Below are 23,510 nucleotides of genomic sequence, written 5' to 3'. Positions count from 1 at the left end.
CGTGACTATTAGACATCGAGAAACAGAGCGCGTAGATGCGCTTTTGCTGGGAATTTACTTACTCTGGAGCAGGATTTCTCCAGCGTTGCGTTCCAAACCACGCCATCAGGCATCGACCGCCCCTGGCCTGAAACATGCGAAGTACTCTATAAATTTCGGTCTTACGCATCGACTAAATGGGGATGAAGCAGTGGCGGATACAAGGGGGCCTTCTCTGCTAACTAAACCAGTATCTGTTAGGTGAATTTTCCACGGTCCGATGGATTCCTTTACTCTCTGATAAACCAAAGTGGAGGAGTCATCCGAATGTTTTTTAACAATTTTATTATTTCTTTCATTATTCCGTATTTTTACGGTTTTTGTTAGCTCTCTCCACCTCGAGCTCTTTTAAATTCGTCAGATAGGAGAAGCGGAACGTTAGGTACCCGAGAAAGTAAATCATTCCTAAAATTAATCACTTTTGAACTCGATATCAAAGTTTCTGATGCTGTTGAAGTATACAAGGTGTTCAGGCTATTACTAGCCAGCGTTTTTCTCGTAAATGGTATGACGAAAAACTGAAAGAGGAAAAAGTGATATTGTTTGTTATGTGCAATGTAACCAGGTAGATACATTTTTCGTATTTATACTCTTTTCTGAGAAATGAAGGTGACCTTCAGCTTTTTAAATGGAATGGTATATTTTTTGTACAAAAATATGGTGAGTATCGAATTCTAAATAAAAAAGTATTGACCTTTATTAGCCCTAAACCTCATAGGTAACGAGTAATTTCACTTTATTACTTGAAAATTTTCTGAACGTAATATCAAGATAATATCACCTTCGTTTCTCAGAAAATAGTACAAATACGAATACGTCTGTTTGAGAATTGCTGCAATAGAGGACTAATTATACCGATCAATTGATTTATTCTCCCCCGTTTTAATATCAAAGACACAATAGTAAATACAATAATAGAGGGAAGTGACCAAAGTCGCACTCCACCCCTTGTTTTGTTAATTAGTTGGTACTAACAAGTGACGACTATAGTAACTGCTTCAGATAAATGTCACGAAACACTGGAATTACGTTCATTCATGTGTTATTGAGCATTAGTGAGTAACACGTAGGTTTCCATATTTAAGATTTGTGAAATTATTTCTTCACGACTTCTTATCGATAAAATTTGATTTCTAAATTGGTAAATTGGTAAGTATTTATTTTTTACTTTTAGTTCGTAAAAATAAAGTAGAAGTAACAGTCAATATCCGTTATGAATTGTTTCTTAAAGGTAATAATAAACGACGACAAAGTTTTCAGTGATCCTCTAACTATCTAAATCTCATCAAAATCTGAGATGTTACTTCGAAAAATGTCCGAGTTGGCATAGAATGGCCCAGCTGACAGTGCTTTCCACTGAAGAAATAAACAAATTAATTCTGAAAGACAAGCACCAAAGAAGATAAATTTAAATAAAATTCACCAATTTTTATAAAGTTACAAAAATAAATACCACGATAAATATTCGATTATGTAGTCATCAATGGTCTAAATAATATTTAATCCTAGCAGAAATTTTCAAGAATATTTATCTCATAGTCATCGTGTTAAATAATTACAACAACAAACGAATATACCGATACTCACAAAATGAAAATATTTGTATGCGCCGCAAAATAATCGTTCGATTAAAGAAATTGAAATTCGTATGTTTAATAGTACCAAAAATAAAATTCCTTTTGCGAAGGTAGTTTATGTTTCAAAAGTACGCGAAGACGGATAACTTGAAAGTCTTGTATTTTCTAAAATACTTCGAAACCAGAAAACCGATGACAAACTTCCCTGTTTCTACATGATCTGGGATCGAACAGAAACGATCGATTCGGGGCGGAATAACCGGTAACGCGAGAGCAGAGTGCGTATCTCGCTAACAGCAGAGAAACAGCGCAGTCATTTGGCATGTTCGTAGGCCAATTCGATCGCGTCCCTCGAGACGAACGTTTACACTTATTATTATGTAAGCAGGGAGATGGCACCGCTAACTCTGCCTAGATCGTGCATATTCCAGCAAAGTGCTGCCACTCGAGACTCGCTCGCGTTTTTTTCCCAGCTGAATCCCTTCAACTACACTTACCCGATGCTGGAGAGTCGCCGAGCTCATTCCACCCTGCACCCACTCCCCTCTCGCCCTCGCCCGGTCCTTACTTGCTCAGCACAAAACAACGGGTTATATACCTTTACCTTCTTCCTGTTTATCTGTTGGACCGATGCGCAGCTGTTCTCGCTACTTCTCCGTGGCGTTCGACGAACAACGCGACTTGTTGCGAACGAACGCATCACTGCACGGAAAAGACTACATCCCCTCTATTACGCGAACACACGGTGTATACGTGTAATTATGGTTCGTCGCATTTCTACGCTTCTACTTAACCCTCTCGTGCCCGTACCTAGGTGCGGTGGCTTGCTTTTTCTTTTTATAAATGCGCATCGGCCGACTTTTGTCGCGAGCACGGCGCAAATGTAAACCAAGGATTCTTTAAGAATTGATGTAACCGTAAGGAAATATTATGGAGCTTTCGCGCAAACTAGGTATTTAACGAAGTGACGCTGGAAAGCTTTTTTAAATGATTCCACTTTTGCAGCTTTTTGTAGGCCATCTTCTGACTATGGCGAGGTGCAATATAGAATTGGTATATTAAAGGGTGTAAATAAAATTTGTATTGCAGAGCTCAAAGGGGCCTGGGATTTTCTGTTTTAATGACAAAATGCGTCTGTCAATGTAGACGTGAACCGTGTACTTTATTTAAAATAAAAGAATCAGATATATTCTATAGCATTTTGTGTTTTATTAAACATTACATGAAAAATTATACGTCACCGCGTATACCTGGCGTTGGAGCTACCGCGTATGTTTTACAGGAGAGACGGTCGATTCCAATCTAACCTGAAACTGCTTTCATTAATATCTCATCACGCCTGTAATATTTTTTTTAAATTTAAAGGCATTTTTCTTATCTAAACCGCATATAAACTTTCGAATAAAACCAAAATCAATAAAATCGGTCCACGTACAACTGAGATATCGTAATATCATGTTATGAATCTGCCAGAAACTGTATTTTTCGTATGATTATTCCTTAAGTCTTCCACTTTTTCATGTACTTGGCGTAATTTTTTTACTTGTTTGTATATATACAAATAATATATACTATACAATTTTGAACGTGGTGATTGGAAAGAATATTTGCCAAACTGGAAAATATTTTTGTATACAAGGTATCTTAACTCTGGAAGGATCAAAATTAAATACTAAATAACGTCAACCATTTAGCTTCTGGTTAAGTGATTCCTTTGTGATCTGCACAATTAAAATCATAAACGATTCAACATGTACTGAACAAATTTTAAACGCACGTAGGCATTATTCCAGTTCATGGGATCCTTTTATATTTTTGTACTTATTTCTATAAACAGATACCGCGATCTCTTTTTGTATTGGTTTATAGGTTTTGTCTGCAAATCAATAGATTGGCTAACGTATGCACTTTCAGGTAGAGCAGGCTCCAGTAATTTCGGTATACCTATAACAGATTAACCAGCGTAAGCAGTTTCAGATAGAGCAGACATGATTCATTATTTTGTGTTTTCAGTTGCGAGCCGTTTAATGGGTACGTCGAAAGGTAAGATAAATACACTGTTTGTAAAAAAAAAAGGAACTATGTGTCTAGACTATATAACTATATTATAATTATAAAATATATAGCATAGATTGTTGGTAGTAAGTTAAATAACTTAAACAAAACTTACTAATGCATTAACTTTTGTAATATGTATTGAAATGTAAATGTTGGATGAATGTTTATATTTAAACCATTAGGTATGTTTGTATGTTTTATAGATGTCAGTTATGTTTATCAATTTGTGTTAATAATTTATTAATCAATCATTCAATTTGTATTGCGATTTGATTCTGTCTGATATTTTGTGTATTGTCTTGGAATTTTGACAGTTTTCGCCAAACCTCTAAATAAATATCCTTACACTTTAAAATAATATGATTTATTTAACATACTAATAATAACAGTGGATAATATGTATGTGATTTAGATAGAATGTAGAGTCTTTGTATAAACGAAGAAATGGAATAAACTATGCAAGGTGTAGGTTCTACATCTGGACAAATTTCAAGATGAATTTTCTACCATACTTTCTTTCCTTTTCTTGAAAGAAAAATGTTCCTAGTTAACAATTTTTAACATCAACATGATCGACCTGGTCGAAACGATTTCGAAATACAACTAAAGATTTCGCGCAGGACGTTCGGTGACTAAGATCATTCAGTTATTTGGATACCCTAGATCGGTTGTTTACGATATGTTGGCTAAGTATTATACTTCTAAACGGTCGAAGAGTTTAGATGAGACTGCGTATCTTTATGCATTTATAAGAAATTTGAATGTGCAAGAACCTACAAAATGCAAACGATATGTAAAAATATAAAAAAGATTGAAAGTAAAATTCACGTTACAATATTTGCAGAATATAATAAGTTCCAATTTAGATTAAATTTTTGTAGGCACGTTCGTGAAGATTTTATTTTGCATAAACATCCACAGTCTACTGATGACCATTCAAAGGAACGCGTTACACAGACTTCGACAGCTATGAAAAGGGCTCAGGTGTTAATTTCGGAGAACCCAAAACAATCATTGAGAAAAATATCATCTTGGTTGGTATAAACGAACGAAAAATACATCAGATTACACAGGAGTCTCTGCGTTATAAGTCTTTTCTACTAAAAATAAAAATGGTTGTCGGACAACTTGGACACACTTTGGTCCAACGAGTTTCAGTTTCCCAATAACCCCTTCCTGAACCTCATTGATTACTATATTTCTACCGTCATCGAAAGAGTTACTAACAAGTAGAGATACCCTAGTGTGGAATCACTGCGCAATTTTATCGAGACAATATTTGCCAATATCGACAGGATTGCTTTACAGAGAACGTACACGCGCTTCAGATCTCGAATAGAGGGGATGATTGCGATCGAGGGTGGATAGATTGAGCAATTATACTCTAGAGAGGTCACACAACCGATATGCAAAAGAATTTTCTGTAATTAAAATTGCTTAAGATTGAAAATCTTTTTATTTTCGAACAGCCGAAATTCATGTCCCGTTGTATGGTGAAAAATGCTGTGAGGCGATGGAATGGGTGGGTAGTAACAGAATATGTAAATATGTTCCGTTACACAGCTTGAAGAGTGGAGGGGAAATGCGATGAGCATAGAGAACAGCAAATAAAGAAAAGGCCCGAGTGAAAACACCAGGGTATATCGATGAGTTTTATCATTCATTAGCATTGTCTCATCAAGATATCTTTTTTTTTTATTTTGCTATTACTTTACAATTTGTCCGTAGGACATTACGTAAATTCTAATATGAGTTACAGATTACATAGCACGTGGGTGACAGTTTCCAATGAAAAGTCTCCGCAGGATGATTGTTTCTGTTGGATATGCAAACCATGAAGTTTGTATTTGGCGCCCTGACCAACAGGACCGCCTCACTACGCAATTCATGTAACCTAGGAGTTAACTGTCTCATGTGTACTATCAAATATATTATTAAAGCATTATGAAACAAAATTCATACACAACAGTTTCTCATCAAGATATCTGATATCGAATCATGTTACACTACTCGGCTATCGAACTCCTGAATCCCTCAAGAGGTATACCGCCTAGTGGTGGGGATGGTGTCCGTGCATTTATCGTAGAGAAAGTGCATTTAAGGAGACTTTACTGTAATAACAAAAAAAATGTCCCGTTACGATTAGCTTTTAGTGCGTCCGTACCACTCCTGATTAGATTTCGGAGAATAAACGAGAAAAAATTGTAGTAAATTTGTACTGTTGATATTAACTCAATAAATAACCTTACAAATTATTATCAGCTGTCACTCGATTTTCAATCTCTCCAACTCTTGCGTGAACGTGAAGTCTGGAAATTTAATTTGAAGAAAGCATTTAATTTGCCGGAATTAAGACGCCGCAGCCTTATGAAATTAGAGAAACAGTATATTTCAACTGTACGAATGCGCGTTGTAAGTGAGACTGTCTTTCTGTTTTCTTCTTCGAGTCGAAAATCGAAGTCACGTTGACTGTTTTCTTTAACTGTCATGTTTGAGAGAGTATGTTCGCCGAAACATCAGCAACTTGTACATGATTTTCTCACAAAAAATTCAACAAATGTCATATTTTTTATTTGCTACATTTAAATTAGCACATCGTGGAAGACGTTTCAAGTACATTGAAACTATAAAAGAAACAATTCGCTGAACGATTTTAGGAGTAGATCGAAAAATGCCTATAAAAAGTCTTCCCAATACTATTATTATATTATTATTTCGAAGGATTATTCGTTGGAGTAAGTGCACTGCATTAAATGGAGCCTATCTCGAAGACGACAGAATAAATTTGGATGATTAAACTAATACATATTTTGTGTTTTATTAAATAATTCCCAGTACTATTTTTTTTTTAAGTATTATAGCTTACCCAAACCTCTTAGGAGGTTTATACAGCTATACATTATTATTGTACATAGATTTATAAATACAATTTTACAAAAAAAAAAAGTGTGTATAGAAGTTTAAGCAGTTAAACTAAGTATTGCAAAGGGAATGTTTAAATTTGTAGGTTACATTCATCGAAAAATATGCACACTTGTAATAGAACTTTAATGTTACACTCTGCAAGAAGAGGTTTAATATCCAGTGGTGGGTACTGTTTACACTTTTTTAATTTTTCGATAAGTGTCATTCTTTGGGATTCATATAACGGATATTGCCAAAAAACATGATTTAGGTCTTGTATGATATGGTTACAATCGCAGTTAGCTTGATTCGTAATCCCTATACGCGACAGTGATGCCGCAAGATTATAATGGTCAGCTCTACACCTATTAATGGTTATTATAACTTTTCTTGCAAGATTTTTATTATGGAACCACGGTTTTTGCTTTGTGCTGACATACCGTTTAAAATACACTTTACTTTTCTCTAGACCTTGCCTTTGATTGCGCTCTTTGGTATTGGAAATAGCATTATACTTATGCAATTCTCTAAAGTCTGTATGTGGGATTAGTATAGTTTTATTGGGTTCAAACAATGTGGCATTCTTGGATAAGCTGTTAACATCTTCATTACCATGAATACCTAGATGTGACGGAATCCAGATGAATTCTATGTTACTATTATTTGAGCTTTTTTTGTTTGAACTCACTATATTTGCTTTTGATACTGAGTATGTATGGATTAATATTTGTATTTACTTTATTATTTTTAAGGCATATAAGACAGCTGATGGAATCCGTAATGACTTTGTAATTAATATTAGGATTGTTTAGGTATCTAGTGCATTATTTATTGCAAAACATTCAACGGTAAATATAGATGATTCTACAGGTAGACTTTTTTTAATTGTGATGCTTAATTGCATATTTTGCTACCATCAGTATATACAGTGGGTGTAGAATGTATTCGTACACCGATCAATTTCCAAACAAACTTTTATGTGAAATTGTAGTTTCTTAACTTTTTTTTTTGTATTAAATGATATTTTACATATTCTCGGAAATCTCTACAATAGATGTAGTCCAAACAACAATTACTAGTTTATATAATTTGCGAAATTAACAAAAAAATGCGAAAAGTGGGTAAAAGTATAGAAGCAATTAGTATTTGTACGATTCGTATGACGAACTATTTACACTAGAGTTTTTAACGTAAACACATTACTTTGTTGCTCCTTACTAATTAGAAAACATCAAATTTCCAGTAAAGTACTTTTAAACAAATACTTATGCTTCAACATTTTTATCAATTACTTGTTCTTTTCTTGTTAATTTCGCAACTTACATAAATAGCTATTTTTTTTTGTAATCTATCTATTCTAGAGATTTCCGAGAATATGTAGAATGTCATTGTTTATAAAAAGCTGGAAAGCTAAAAATTAGTTAATAAATTACAATTCTACACAGTTTTTTGGGAAATTGATCAGTGTACGAATACTTTCTACACCCACTGTATCTTGATAGATTGATCTTTTACTAAAGTGGTATTAAGGGGGGAGGGTCAAGTAAACAACCGCTTTTTCGCGAATTATTTTTGAAGAGTGTGTAATATATATTTATTTACAACTAATTACTTGTTATTTTGTAGCATCTAGATAATCTATATAATCTTTTTTAAGTAAAAATATTCATAAATGAATGAACAGCAGCTGTTTGAAGTTGGCTTCTCGAAAATGCGCCGTGCAACGCACAGATTACCCTAATTATTTGAAATAAAAAATCCACCAATTTTTCGTTAAAATATAGTAACACGCTTTGCATCAACCTAAATTAAAAAAAAAACATTTTAAATTTAAAATTTCACGCCACGTTAAAAAAATCTTGTTATAAAAAAAATGATTAAAAACATTGTTTATTTCAATTTTTACAAAAACCTTTAGGTTGATGCAAAGGAGGATAATTTAGAGAATATTTTGTGCCAAGTTTCATTGCAATCGGCTGAGAAATCTCTAAGCTACATTGCACGGCACGCGAAAATTTGTGTTTTGAGAAAAATGCGTTTAAAGTTTCCGGATCTAAAAATAGTCCTTCGTGTATCTACAGAGTGCATCACTTTAATGGCTCTGTAGATACACTTAGACTTCGAAGTTTTAGCTGAAATGGTCGGAGCACATTCTCCAAATGGTAAACTAATTTTCTAAACAAAAAAAAAGGTCAAAATTTTGAATTTTACTTGATCCTCCCCCCTTAAACGTAGAGTTAGGATTTTTGTTATTTTGTAATGAGTGGCCAATTTCAGTAGTAATTGTAATCGAAATAGTTATTATCTTGTAGTCTGTGTCATACAAAGCTAGGTGATTATTTGTATACAACTTATTTTTCGTTATATTGAGAGTATCTTCGATACACTGTTGAATAAGCCTTATCCTTTTGTGCTTATATTTTTTAACTATTTTATAAAATTGGTGAATATTTATATTAGTTAAGGCATGTGTGTTAGAAAGAGCTTTGGATATAAAACAATTACCTAGAAATTTAGCTCGTTCTTCAATGGAAGTGAGCTTTGATTCTTCTAATAGAATAGCGTTAGTTATTCCCGGTACTTATTTGACAGAATGCATGTAAACGAAAATCGATTCTTTCGTATCGAAAAACGCGAATAGCCCCTTAATACGCGTATACATATAGAGGACTCGCGAAAGAAGAAGAGGCACGAAATCATAGCGGTAGATCGGTTAGTTATGAAAATTTTTTGCGAACGCAGCAGAGCGAATCCGGAGAGGGACACGCAGCTTCAGCAGTATTACGGGTGCTGCTCCACGAAACGCGTAGAGGGTGGTACCCCGTTTCTCCTTTTCTTTTTTTCGTCTCATTCTCTCCTTCTTCCTCCCTCCATCTCGCTCAGGCTTCCCTCCCCTCTCGACAGTATCTGTCTGTGTTCGCGCTTCTGCTTCTACTCCCAACGTCGCTATCATCTCCCCACTCGCCATTCTTTCCCACTTTCCCCTTTCCCTTTTCCACGTTTCACTTCACAACCACGCTCGCCACCCCCTATATACCCCCAACCGCCCGTCTATCTCTTCCTCCCACTCCTTTGGCCCGAGCTTTCCTTCTCCTACTCGGTCTCCCTGTTTCTGACCTTTTCTATTCAAGAGACGTGATTGCAGCTTGCATATTTTACGAGACCAACCTCGAGCCTTGCTCTCGTCTCTATCCATCCATCCACGATGGATCCGTCTGTCCGTCGTTGGCATAACCTAACCTTGCACTTTCCATTCGACTGCCAAGATTTACCGTCTCTCTTCCGCCAGCGAGCTTCCTATCGACGATTCTACGAAATACATCGAACTGATATTTTTGTAACGTTTTTACTAATAATTTCGACAAAACACGAATGGTTTCCAAACTTTTCAGGATATGGACCGTTTATTTTGAAACTGGTGTAAGTCCATATTTGAAAAAAATGAGATATCACGTAATTCATGGTTAATTTAATGTAAATTTTTTATGTATAACTAGTCCGTGTTTAATTTTTTTTTTTAAATTCCCATGTTTTGTACAATTTAAAATTGGTCGGTTAATGAAATTGCATAATCATCAACTGTGAAAGTGGTGTAAGTCCATTTGCAGGCCGTAAGTATACATCAGTTTAGTAAAATACGCCTAAAACAAATGTATATAACCAAATTACATATTGATAAAACAGTAGAAACATTGCCAGACTCCATATAATTTGTCTAAATTTTTTAATTAACAGATATGTTAACCTTTAATTTTCTCGAAACAAAAGAACTTACTCCATGGACTTACATCACTTTCAAAATAAACGGTCCATATATCTTCAAAATCTAGCTTAGATTACTTACAAACAATACTTAGATTTATTGTGGTATTTTATAATGTGAATTCTGCTATACAATTTTCCTTAATTGTCTACAGTACTTTATTATTTACTTCATAAACAGACACACCGCATGTCAATGTTCGTTGAAAATAACATTTTTTTTATTTCATAAACACTCCAAATTCATCCGATTCGAATCTGGTAAAAAAGTTCAACTTTCTACAGGGTTTTCGAGATGGTAAAAGTAAAACTTTGTAGAACTCATACTAGAGTTGGGTTATCTTACGATACTAGTTTTGTTGTCACTGCTAACGCTATTGTACTGTATAGTGTTTCTGAATAGACATCCGAAGGAAATTTCTATTTCGGAATGTACACAATAGTGGAGACACTATCTGGAGGAGGAGGAGGAGAAGGAGGAGGAGGAGGAGGAGCTAAAAAAAACTTTCTTCAGTTTTGTGTAAAAATAAACAAAGAAATGTGGATTGAAATGTGCATATACGGTGACACCTTATAAAGTTAGATGATTTTACGATATTAATTTTACCGTTGCTTTTACACTACTATAACTGTACACTCTACTTAATGGATCAGTTGCAGTAAATGCTTTTTAATCCATTCTATCCCGTATTGTTAAATATATCTCAATAAAAAAATATACATTCTAAATTCAATACTTGTACCGTGAAATCGCGCTTTGTTTTGGATTAAAATAAGTATTTAAATCTAGAAGAAAAATCTTGAATTTTGCCTATAACAATTGCGTATTCCTCCCTTAACGGGTATTATAATTCCAGTACAATAAATGCCTATCCAGGCAGCTAGATCACGGTACCCGCATTTCTTCGTTCGTTTGTATTCGTATCTTTGCGCGATGCGAGCACGGGAAAGCGAATTTCATCGTTTCAAGCGTCGCCCACGGGGTTTTGTTCAACGATCGATTCCGGTGCGCTTGTAACAGACGATTCTCCTCGAAACTATAACGAATCGATGCCGCTTCCGCATACCGTTTAAAGCTGGACGCATCGGTATTTCCATTTTCATGGAAAAGAGCTTCCAAGGACGTTGCGCCCGGTTATACCGGCGCAATATTCAGCAATCGAAACGGCCAACCTCTCGTTCCCTAAGGATCGATGGCCGAGCGAGCGAGGAAACTCGTTCGAAACATTCCGTCAGGGGAAATCACGTGGTCAAAAATCTAGTTGCCAGTTTACGAAGGTACGTTGATACCTGACAGCTTGCTAGCAGCCGCTGGTTGCTTCCGTTTCGCCCAATTTCCGGCCCCGACCTCCTAACACGTGGCGAAATCAATTTGCCGAGAGTCGACGAGAAAGAGGGTACTCGACTCTTTGCGATATAAAACCAAATAAATGGGGTAACTACCCCACCGAATCGTACGGTTAAGGAGAAATCAAATTGTCTGCCTCCTATAAATTAAATCGTTTTCAGTTTTTCCTTCATTTATTATTAGGTCGTCCCATAAATTCATGCCACTTATTCTTCTGCTACTCAAATTAATATATGAAACATACCCATAAGTGTTCTAAAAAAAGATAATCTCTCTCATTATGCAATATTTTCACAACTTTCTGACACAGTCATTATACAGTCACCATAAAATTTCTGTAATTTTTGTATTAAATATTGATTCAATCTACAGCACGAATTTATGGGACGACCTAATATATTCTAAGACCAGTGATGGGCAAAACCCTAGGTTTCGAATAAATCTGAAGTTTGCTGATGTGTTTGTCTCGTTTTCGTCTTTGGAAAATGTTCAAAACGAGACAAAAATATAGGCAAACTTCAGATTTATTCGAAGTCTAGGGTTTTGCCCATCACTGTCTAAGACTAAACGAATAGGGTTACTACAAATATTTTTTGTTATATTTTATCCATCAATCCCCGCCACTATTTATATTGATTTAGCGCTAATTAAACAGTGTGTGAAAATCAAAATAAAATAATAAATAAACCTTTGCACCGTGATTATCCGCCCTGATAATTTTCTAATAACGACGTTTGAGTGGACAACGACTAGGGACGAAAGCGAAGAGACAGCCAAACGTGAACGAATTTCACTTTAGAGAATTATCAAAAATAAACAACAATTCTTCATAATGCTATCTGACTGATTTCTAAGAATGATATTTATACAAATATCTTCTTAATACCATTAAGTTGTATACGAAATGTTCGATTATTCAATCTTGGTAAGTTATCTCCATTTTGCAACGACACTGTGGTGGCAAAGGTTACTTATGATTAGACTGCGGATCTTTATGCAAAATAAAATATTTGCAAACGCACGGACAAAAATTCAACTTACATAAGAATTCATTTTACCATACAAATATTATAATACAAATTTTACTTTCAATATTTTTTTATGTTATTGTATACCGTGTGCATTTTGTAGTTTCTTGCATATTCAAATTTTCTTACAAAACGTTTTGTGTTATATCTACCATAATTATTACACCAGGTTGTAATTACTTATCAAATATTTCACAAAATAAAACCAGCTTTACCTTACACATGTACTTATATTACGCAAGTCGTGCAAAAAGTTTTGTATGTTCTCAAAATGTGAATAAATATGTGTGCAAAACCGTTTATAAAGATTCCTTACAGATTAAAAGAAAATCCTCAAAAAGAACTAAAAATCGACGCTCTAGACTACAGAATACTGTAGAATACCCCCTTAAGGACAAACCCTCCATCAAAAACACCTTCCGCAATTTCATTGCGTCCAGAAATGAATATGTTTTACAAAAATGGAATAAATGTACTCGTGCATCGTTAGCAAAAGTGCACAGAATCTGTTGGTGCCTATTTTAATTGATAAAGTTCATTTATAACAGAAATACAAATGTTTAAATCTCCTCTACAAAATTGACATTTCATATGCGACAACCTTAATACAATTTATACATTGGAACATGACTGCAATTTGTGCTATTTAATATTTCACATGTGATATTAATATTCAAAATTAAATATTTCGTAACGTATCGAGCGTTGATGTAAACAGGTCAACTGTTTTCCATACTCCATCTACCTACAAAGTTTCTGTAAAATCGATGCGCAACACTTTATGCCCTCGTATAAGCTTTGTAATTCGACGAGACATCCTAATGGACCGTTCATTCTCCTGCCTCCGTTCCTCACCAGCTGTACCATATTCTCTTCGTTCATCACCTTCGGTTACCTTTTCTGCTGCCACCCACGCCCCTTTCCCACACGGCACGAGCAACGTTTAATTTTTCATTGGGATATTCCTTTCCTTTGATAATTGGATTCATTCGTCGATGACGTTTCTTGCACCGATATTGCGATTCTTGTACGAATCGAGTCTTCGAATGTTGTAGGATCTCAATTAATTGGCTTCTTTGAAACTGAGACAGCTCGGGTAATCGAGAACTGAGGGAAAAGAGTTGAAGGTATTTTTTCTATAAACAGTAGACATTTTAATCTAACAAGAAATGTAATGTACTGATACAAATACAAAATATACTAAACACATACAATGGTAACCAGCTACTTAATCACTTGAGGGATGAATTTTAAATGGATTTTTGTTTGCTTTAATCGCATACACGCAAACCAAAGCAATCTTTATCTGCAAAACAATTTTGACATACAAATATACTGTCTCAGTTTAATATAGTATATTTTTTAATTCTAAAAGATGTTTTAAATGTAATGTACCGATACAAATACAAAATATACTAAACACATACAATCACAACCAGTTAATTTAACCTCTTGAGGGATGAATTTTAAATGGATTTTTTGTTTGTTTTAATCGCATACACACAAACTAAAGCAATCTTTATCTGTAAATCAATTTTGACATACAAATATACTGTCTCAATTTAATATTGTATATTTTTTAATTCTAAAAGATATTGTGATCGTAAATAACGGCAACTTTGCTATAAAAGCAAACATACACATACGCAACAATATTCCACGAGAGGTTGAGGGGACTAGACAATCAAAAAATAATGAAAATAATGACCAGACTGCGGATCTTCATGCAAAATAAATTTTTATATTCTTGTATATTGTTTGTATTTTGTAGGTTTCTTGCATATTCAAATTTCTTATAAATGCAACCAGATCCACAGTCTAATAATGACTATACTTTGTTTCCAAGTAGATTTACTTCTTGCAGCATTTATTTAGGAAAATGTAGACGTTTATTGCAAATCGATTAAGCAAATATTTGTTGAGTTATGCTTCTCACAAATTTCAGAAAGTAGTATTGAGAAAAACGCGATTAAAGTTGTACTATGTACCTAAACCCACATATGTATGTATGTTATCGATCGACATAAGCATGATATGTTAAATTAATACAAAAATATTGGTGGATTGTGACTTGTGCACATGTGATTTGTGTTGAATTTAATACAAAATTTTTGCAAGTGCCCTTACTACCAAAAAATCCCTACTAATTTAATTTGGATTAATCGTGGCTGCAACAATAAATTCGTTACCATCAATTCCGAAGTTTAACCAGCCACGTTTAAAGTTGTACTATGTACCTAAATCCATATGTATGTGTGTTATCGATTGATACAAGCATGATATGTTAAATTAATACAAAAATATTGGTAGACCGTTTGACACACGCGATTTGTGTTGAATTTAACCCTTTGCGCCCAGGTGGCGCCTCTAGGGCGACATATGTAATTTAAAAGTGATTTTGTGAACGTACAATTTCAAATTCACTTACGTCAAAATACAACTAATTATTAATTGAAATAATAATACATTGAGTTGTGAACGTTCGTAGATGTTTTTCTTTGAAATAGAGTTTTTGGTTTCATAGAAATTTATTATAAAAATGGACTGGATTTGATTCTATAGAAAAATGCCTCGAGCATAAAGGATTAATACAAAATTTTCGCAAGTGCCCTTATTACCAAAAAATCCTTACTAATTTAATTTGGATGAATCATACCTGCAACAATAAATTCGTTACAATCGATTTCGAAGTTTAACCAGCCACGAAGTACGAAGACAGAATCGCGGCAAACAATACGAAAGCATGACGGTGACCGAATGCACGCATTTGCACCCAGGCGTAAAATTAACGGAACGCTCGATGTTTCCCACAGGAGCAACGAGTGGTAAAAGTTAACGGCAGTCAACCGCGTCGGCTGGCGTCTGTGACGTTCGATAACGTCGCGGCGCCGGCATCCGTATGCTACGTACGGTTCGTCTGGGAAAGATTCGTCGAGTTACGTAGGAAAATGAGACGGAAAGCGAAAACGGCGCTGTGGGGCGGGTCGCGTAAGTAAATCGGATTTCGAACGGCATCCGCAATATCGAAAATTCCACTTCGGCTAATCCGAAGATGGGGGAGTCGTTGCTCGCGTTCCCGCGGGGAAATAATCTCGCCGCTATCCGTTGCTACCCTGTCGGCCATTTTAGCCGAACGGGATAAAGTTGCCTCATTTGGATCCAATCGACGAATATCTACGGTAACGGACAAAATTTTAGTAGAAGAAAGGGGGGTAGCCACGGCAACTTTTTCTTTTTGATCTTTCGCATATGGCTGATTCTCAAAATGTTGGCAATGGGATCTCCCTACGCTACAGTACGTTAGTAACATTGCTCTTTTTTGGCGATGCGTTGTGTTTTTATTATGTAATATCAGTTTGTAATTTAACTTTTCATAATAAACTATATATATATATATATATATATATATATATATATATATATATATATATATATATAGACAGGCTTTTGCGTAGAGAGATCCCATTATATATATATATATATTAAGAGATCCCATAGATCCCATATATATATATTAAACGAAATATGCGTAAACTCTGTCACAAAAAAGATAGAAATTTTATATATATATAAAAAAAAAATATATATATATATTATATATATTTATTATATATATATATATATATATATATATTTATATATATTTTTATATTTATATTATAATATATATATATTAAACGAAATATGCGTAAACTCTATCACAAAAAAGATAGAAATTTTGTTCCTTGCTCATTCCTGTGAAACGGGGTAATAAGTTATCATTTAGTTATATTTTTTTATGAAACTACATATGATAATTTTCAAAAATTAAATCTGTTATACAACTCACAGAAATTAGAAAGATATATTCAACTATGTTTATTTGAATAATTTATTTTTTATATCATTCGTTTGGAGTACAGTGACGTAGTTGATATTTTATAACTAGTTAAAAAATCTTATAAAAGGTAATTTAAAATGAGCAAAACAAAAATAACCTAATGACTAGCATGAATTAGAAGAAATTAAACTTGTAATATTTGGTAGATAAAATTATTGAATTTTTAAATTGATAATCGACAACTTGAACCTTAGCTTAAAGTTTAACTTATTTTTATACCAAATACTTGTTTTCATTTCCTGCACGTTTGTTACAAATCTTCTCATTCAGTTATTGTCGATTCTTGTTTTCGACGTTCACTTTCTCCTGATAATTTTAAACGCGAGTTTCGGTAAGAATAAACTGAAAATAAAAATAAATTTAAGATGTTATTAAAAAATTTCGAAATTTTCAGTTATCGCAATTAAATTTGAAATTTTTAACTGTAAAAATTAAATTTCCTGATATTTTCATAACATACACATCATAATATTTTCTTAACAGTTTTCCTGGTTTGCGGCCACTCAGGTAACAAGATTCATAAAGATAAAACAAAACTACTCTAATTATAAGATAATTCAGAGATATGTACTTTGCACATTTATAATATAACAATGATCATTGGTTAAAAGGACAGATCTGTACTTCCTTTTGCTTCCTTTTGTTTACAACTAAAGAAAACCGAAAGTCTTCTTTGGCAAAAAACACTTGTCTACTCCCCCTACGTCCACTGACTTGGAGAACTTTTGCGCTGACGTTTCAGTCTGTTGTCCTTCGGAATAACAAAGACCATCTTTAAAAAAAGAGGAAAGAGGTTCTACAATACGGTAGAAACCTTGATTACTGCAGGTAGTCGGGGTTATAACTTTCTGGAATAATCGAGGTAACCAATATGATGAAGGCGATTTAACTAAATTGTCATCTTTGACTCCCTCACTAATCGATTGTACGAATTAACAACTTGCATTAAATGTATTTTAGCCAAGCTTTAATATACAGATTATTTTCTCCTTTAATATCAATCAATATGACTAATCTGAAATATGTTAGACAGACTACATTTTGTGGCATAGGCTAACTAAATATAGATAAATAATTTATTCCTTCTAATTTTAATATAAAGAAGAACTTTTGCTTGCATTACATTAATTAGAAATTGCATCTTTCTTCTCTTTCCTCACTCTTTCTTTCTGCACATTCGTCATCCATTCTACCCCTTCACCTTCATCCCCAAGAACCATTTCCAAACTCTTATCCGTTCGTAGTGCCTTCCTACAATCATCCATCAAATGAAACATACATATTTATAATATATCGCGGCTCAGAGTTTGGGAATCACTGACTTAGACAGTTCCCGAACGTTTTTCTATCAGATGCCTATTGTCTGACTTACTCGTGGTGTTAAGAATGTGACTTTGAATTTACTCTTTTGTTAGTCGCATGCAAACACCCTCTCTGTAGATTGGGACGGCAGTTAACACTGGAAAACCGTTAGAGATGGATGTGTTCATCCACGTGTTCCGTTTATTTTTCTTTTTACTTTAGTTTTGCATATGTATATATTCTTTCCCTATCAGTAAAAATAAAATAAGTTATGTTTGATATAATTAAGGTCTAATTTCTAACACGTGCAATAAATTTATATCCGTTGGATTTCCATTTTTGAGACAACTGAAACACACTTATTTATTCAACACGTCTCGCCAGTGTTGAAATACAAAATCCACGTAGAAGAGAAATGAAATAATTAAAAGATTAGGAAACTCTATCTCAGAATGTCCGCATACTTATATTTCGAGCACTTCCTGTGAAAATGAGCAACTGCACAATGCCGAAGTACAAAAATGGCTATAACTTGGGAACAATGTCGAATAAGGCACAAGTTTAAATGGACCTTTTTTTCATTGTTTCTGTGTTCTCAAACGACAAGTGAAATGGCTCTCACGTGCTAGGATACAGCCTGTGTATGTAGTTGCGGGAGTAACAAAACACTGTCAAGTTAGCACTGTGACAGTGATGACTGATGAGAGTTCCGTGGGAAAACAATACAATTTATAATACAATGCCGACATACTCCTTTCGCTGCTCGTGCTCGCTGTACCAATCTGACAGTTCTTGAATGCTACGTATTTCTTCGTTGCGCGCTATTATGTCTGTATAGAAATACAGGGTGTCCCAAAAATCTTGTAACACCTTGAAATGGGTGGTTCGGGAGGGAATTTGAAACAGCTTTTTCCTTACGGAAAATGAGCTAAGCGTCCGCGTCAATGGCCTTCGATGCACGTTGAGCTTAGCTTAGCTCGTAGCCTTCGCTACTGCGGCCGCTCCAACGGTATACACGCGCTCTAATTGGTCAGTGTTTTCCTTTAATATCTCCTTAACGAAGCCTCAGACAATATTTTCGTTAAGGAAAAAGTTGTTTCAAATCACCTCCCCAACCACCCCTTTCAAGGTGTTACAACATTTTTGGGACACCCTGTATACTCTCAAAAGTGAAAATCACATCGATGTCTTTGATAGGGAATATTTGAACTCCACCTTTCAACCTTAATGAAATGCAATTATAAAAACTGAAGTCCTGCTTAATTCTCCAAGCATGAAGTTCATTAGAAATTCACTGACACTCTTGACCTTATTAACCCTTTGCACTCGAGGTCTTTTGTTCTGGTATCTACCAGCAACTCGAGATGCTTTCTTTATCTAGATGGTGATGTCTTTCCAAATTCCTCGTTTTATCTTTATCCACAAATTGAGAAGATACAGTTTTTATGAAGTGTTTTTTATATCTGCTTACGATAAATAATATATGATAATACTAATGTTTTAAATGTAATAGTAATTTATTAAAAGAAATTAATTACCTAGACTGTGTGTATAATTAAGTTGTATTATATTAGGTTGTCCCAAAAGTTTCTTCCATTTCATTAATAAGTAATACATACACAATATTTTTTGTTTAATATTACATTATTGAATTGGGTACGATTCATTTTGCTCCATTACTGTTACAACATTAACATCTAAGAATTTAGGTTATCTATTTATATAAACACTGCCACACAAAATAACTGAGTGCAAGTCACGAAAGAAACTTTTCGGATAACCTAATGCTTTGTACTTTCTTTTATGTTTGCGTGACTCATAATTCAAGTGTAAAATAATTTGTACAAAAAAATCAACATGTACTATATTCTGAGTCATAGTATTAGAATGTACTTCAAAATGAATTCAGGATTTCTGTTAAAAAGAATGTTACATAATAATACGCAACCATTACTGAATTTGGTAAAAGAAGTAGCATTCTATTGCCACGAATACTAAGATTATATTGACTTCGAAAATGAGATCTCTAATTTGAGATTTGAGAATCAGGTCACCATTATCTCACTGACAATCATTTTATTGACACTTCGAGTTCTAAAGAAATTAAACCTAAAGAAAACCTAGTGGTGACTGAGAGCCACCTCTCGAGTGCAAAGGGTTAATAAATACATATGAATGAATGAATGACACGCAGTGACCTACATAAATTCCTGGAAATGCATACGCATCATGTAATACAGTAGTAAAAACTGTTAGGTTGTAAGTTGTATTTAAGCGTAACATTATATTCTCCGCCGTCGACAGTTAAGGGTAATTCTGGTCGGTCCCATCATAAATGCGCGTTCCCAAAATGTAAGCGCTTAGGTTTTACTACATTTGGCGAGCAGATGTCGCGCGGTCATTTTTACAGTTTTCCGCCAGCCTTTTACAAACAATAGAGTTACCATTTTCCTCCTCAGCCGACTTCTCCTCCAGTAACCGTATATTTCAACCAATCACGAACAATTTTCCATTTCCACCCGACCATTTTTCCCACCACCTTCGAGTCCTCGAGGGTGGCATTTTTCAAGCCAAGATCAGAGACAAATCTACCGTCATAAGCGTAACATGTCACAGCAGACACCTCCATCTTCAATAAAACGAATAGTTAAGTTTCTATCACTGTATCCTTATTTTGTTTTACCAAGATCATTGAGATCGGTAGTACGTGTACCACTTCGGTAACGCTCGCGAGGAGTGCGCGTACGTAACAAAAACAGTGAACACAGTGTCTAGCGTAGTAATTCCAGGAAGAAGTTGACAACAATTACCTTTACATACTTTGTCTTGAATATTTAATGAGTTCCTTTCGAACGATTTTTATGAAACTTAATACACAGGGGTTTATTAGGGCGCTCTTCGAACTCGTAATTTGGAAATTCAAAATGGCGAATCCAATGTGGCGGGACAAAATACGAAAAATGACTACATTCGAATGAAATTTGACATACAGAGGTTTTTGAGGGGCACTGATTCCAAATCTAAACTCAAAATTTAAATGTGCTTAAATGTTCAAAATGTTCACCGCGGGCTGTTGATTTATTTAATAATTAACGTAACAAAAATAAATCTAGAGTTGAGGGATACTGCGTTTCTCAAAAGTAAAAGTTTCTTTTCTGCTGCCTTCGTAGTTGGGCCTCTGACAGTATTTGTGTTCAAGAGGGCAGTGCGAAAAACATGTGGCAAACCCAAGCCGTATTTTTCTTCTACGACGTAGGCGCCGGTTTTTCTATGCGCTTTGGAAAAAGCTCTCATTCTCTGTTCGAATCTTGTAGAGAAAAGACGTCCTTCCATGTCCTTACAATAAAGAATATTTGATATAACGTATTTAATGTGAATTTGTTCTTTTACAAATCCCATAATCCAATACGGGCTTGTAAACATTTATTAACTCGAAACATCAAAGTTCTTCTAACATTTGTTAACATTTGGGGAGTCACTGAAGCGCAAGCATCACGTATTCTTTGTTTCATATTCTCTTTTGTCGTCGGTGGTTCAAACATAACTTTCTCCTTTACATATCCACATAAGAAAAAATCTAATGGTGTTAGATCGGAAGATCGGGAAAGCCATTGATGAGGTCCTTATCTATTTTGAAGTCCCGACCAATCCATTTGTTCCTAAATGTTTCATTCAATTTTTTTGGCATTCACCTAACATTAGTAACATATTTACTTCTGTATCAAAAATAGCCATAGTCACAATGTTAATGCTTGAATAACAGCTCTAAACTGAGAACGTTCTCATCACGTATTGATTTCAAGAACCTCATGGTGCTTACTGCCTCAATGAGACCGCCCGGTGCCGAACCGAGTTTTCTCCTTGAAAATTAGCAAACTTTGAAGCGTTATAGCTTAAAAACTAATAAAAATCGGGTGAATACATTAAAGCTTAATGAATTCGTCTTGAAAGGTACTATCGCATGGTATAAACAAAAATATATACAGTGGCGTGCAAAAATTCCCGGCCAGATGGTTTTTGCGATTTTTCTTCCAAAAGAAAAGTATTAAAAAAGTTTTGTTAGATCTAAATTAAATCTAAATTTAATCTGTTCGGCAGGTATGGAAGAAAATACGTACGACGTTTAGCTAGGAAAAGAAATTATCCAAGGTATCAAACACCAACTGTTAAACATGGTGGAAGAAGCATCATGGTATGGGGAGCTTTCTCCGCTCAAGGACTTGGTCCTCTAATAAAAATTGAGGGTATCACGAATAGTGTGATGTACAAAGAGATTTTAGAAAGTCATACGCTACCATATGGTAAAAGGAAAATGCCAGAAAATTGGTATTTCCAACATGATAACGACCCCAAACATGCATCGAAAATCGTAAGAAGGTGGTTGTCCACAAATAAAGTACAGGTCTTAGACTGGCCTTCTCAATCTGCGGATTTAAATCCGATAGAGCATCTCTGGGGAGAGATGAAACGTCGAATGAAAAATCATAGAAGCTCTAATAAGACACAATTTTTTCAGAATTTAATAGAACAGTGGAACAAAATACCACGCAATTACATTATTCGGTTAATTGAATCCATGCCTCGTCGCTGTGCTGTTGTTATTGCTTCAAAAGGCATGGCTACGAAATATTAATTATAATATATTAAATAATGTAGCCCGAAATTGTTACAAAATGAAAACCAAGCATAATTTTTTTGTTAAACATGCTGATCGGGAACTTTTGAACACGTTAATTTACGTATTCTACAAATAAAGACGTAAGAAAAATAAATAGCGGTGATTTTTTTTATAGTATCCTTTCACGTAATCTAGAGACGCGGTAGTGTCTCGACGCCAAGTTCATGAAAAATTATACAGCCATCCTGTATAACGTGGCGCTACCGCTTATCTTTTACAGGAGAGATAGTCCATTCTAACCTAAATTGAAACTTCTTTCATTAATATCTCATCACGCCTGCAATATTTTCTAAATTTAAACGCATTTTTCTGATGTAAATCGCATATAAGCTTTCGAATAAAATCAAAATCAATCAAATCGGTCCACATACAACTGAGATATCGTAATACCATGTCACGATACATGCAAAAATATTACCGTCTTATACTTTTCCAGTCGATTTTTCGTCAACACTTAGCCAATAGGAGCTAAGGCTGTTCGTCGATTCGTCGACTCTCGGAATCAGTCTGCAGGGCTCGTCGGCCGGAATTGTAATATGGCTGCCGCTCACGCCGCTCGTTCATTTCTAACCTGTATAACCTGTCAGTTTGTATTGGTGACATTTGGACGCCGCAAATTGAATAATTATTTTAAAGGCTACGTGTAGTGATATTGTATTGAGAAGTATATGGTTATAAGTGATAATATATCTACCTTGTCGTTGTGAAAAGAAATATACAAATTTGGTGTTTGAGTGTGCAGTTCATAATACAAATTTCAGTAAATGTTCATTTTGTGCAAATAAGAAAAAGTCTTCTAATACAATAAATTGTGTGTTATAAATAGTGGATCACTTTTTTTATTTTCACTTCATGATAAACATTTAAATTGCTTGCAACAAGACTTTCTGTCACACGTTCTGTGTATGTATGAACTGTAAAAAGAAAGGGAGAG

General features: G+C 34.6%; 2 protein-coding genes across 4 annotated transcripts in view; both read right to left on the bottom strand.

Moving 5' to 3' along the window:
• Nucleotides 1–23,510, bottom strand: part of LOC128894290 (protein I'm not dead yet-like) — a 343,319-nt gene that overhangs the window by 181,912 nt on the left and 137,897 nt on the right. The window lies entirely within an intron of this gene.
• LOC128894207 (uncharacterized) overlaps nucleotides 1–23,510 on the bottom strand; it is a 225,066-nt gene that overhangs the window by 157,750 nt on the left and 43,806 nt on the right. For all 3 annotated transcript variants that reach the window (XM_054155793.1, XM_054155794.1, XM_054155796.1), the window contains exon 3: nucleotides 63–127. In XM_054155793.1, coding sequence (XP_054011768.1) covers nucleotides 63–106 — 44 coding nt within the window. In that variant the 5' untranslated portion in view covers nucleotides 107–127. The remainder of the gene's footprint in view (nucleotides 1–62; nucleotides 128–23,510) is intronic.

Source organism: Hylaeus anthracinus, unplaced genomic scaffold (genome assembly GCF_026225885.1).
Source record: "Hylaeus anthracinus isolate JK02 unplaced genomic scaffold, UHH_iyHylAnth1.0_haploid 3, whole genome shotgun sequence".
In the NCBI taxonomy this organism is placed as follows: Eukaryota; Metazoa; Arthropoda; class Insecta; order Hymenoptera; family Colletidae; genus Hylaeus; species Hylaeus anthracinus.
This window is presented reverse-complemented; position numbering and strand designations above follow the sequence as displayed.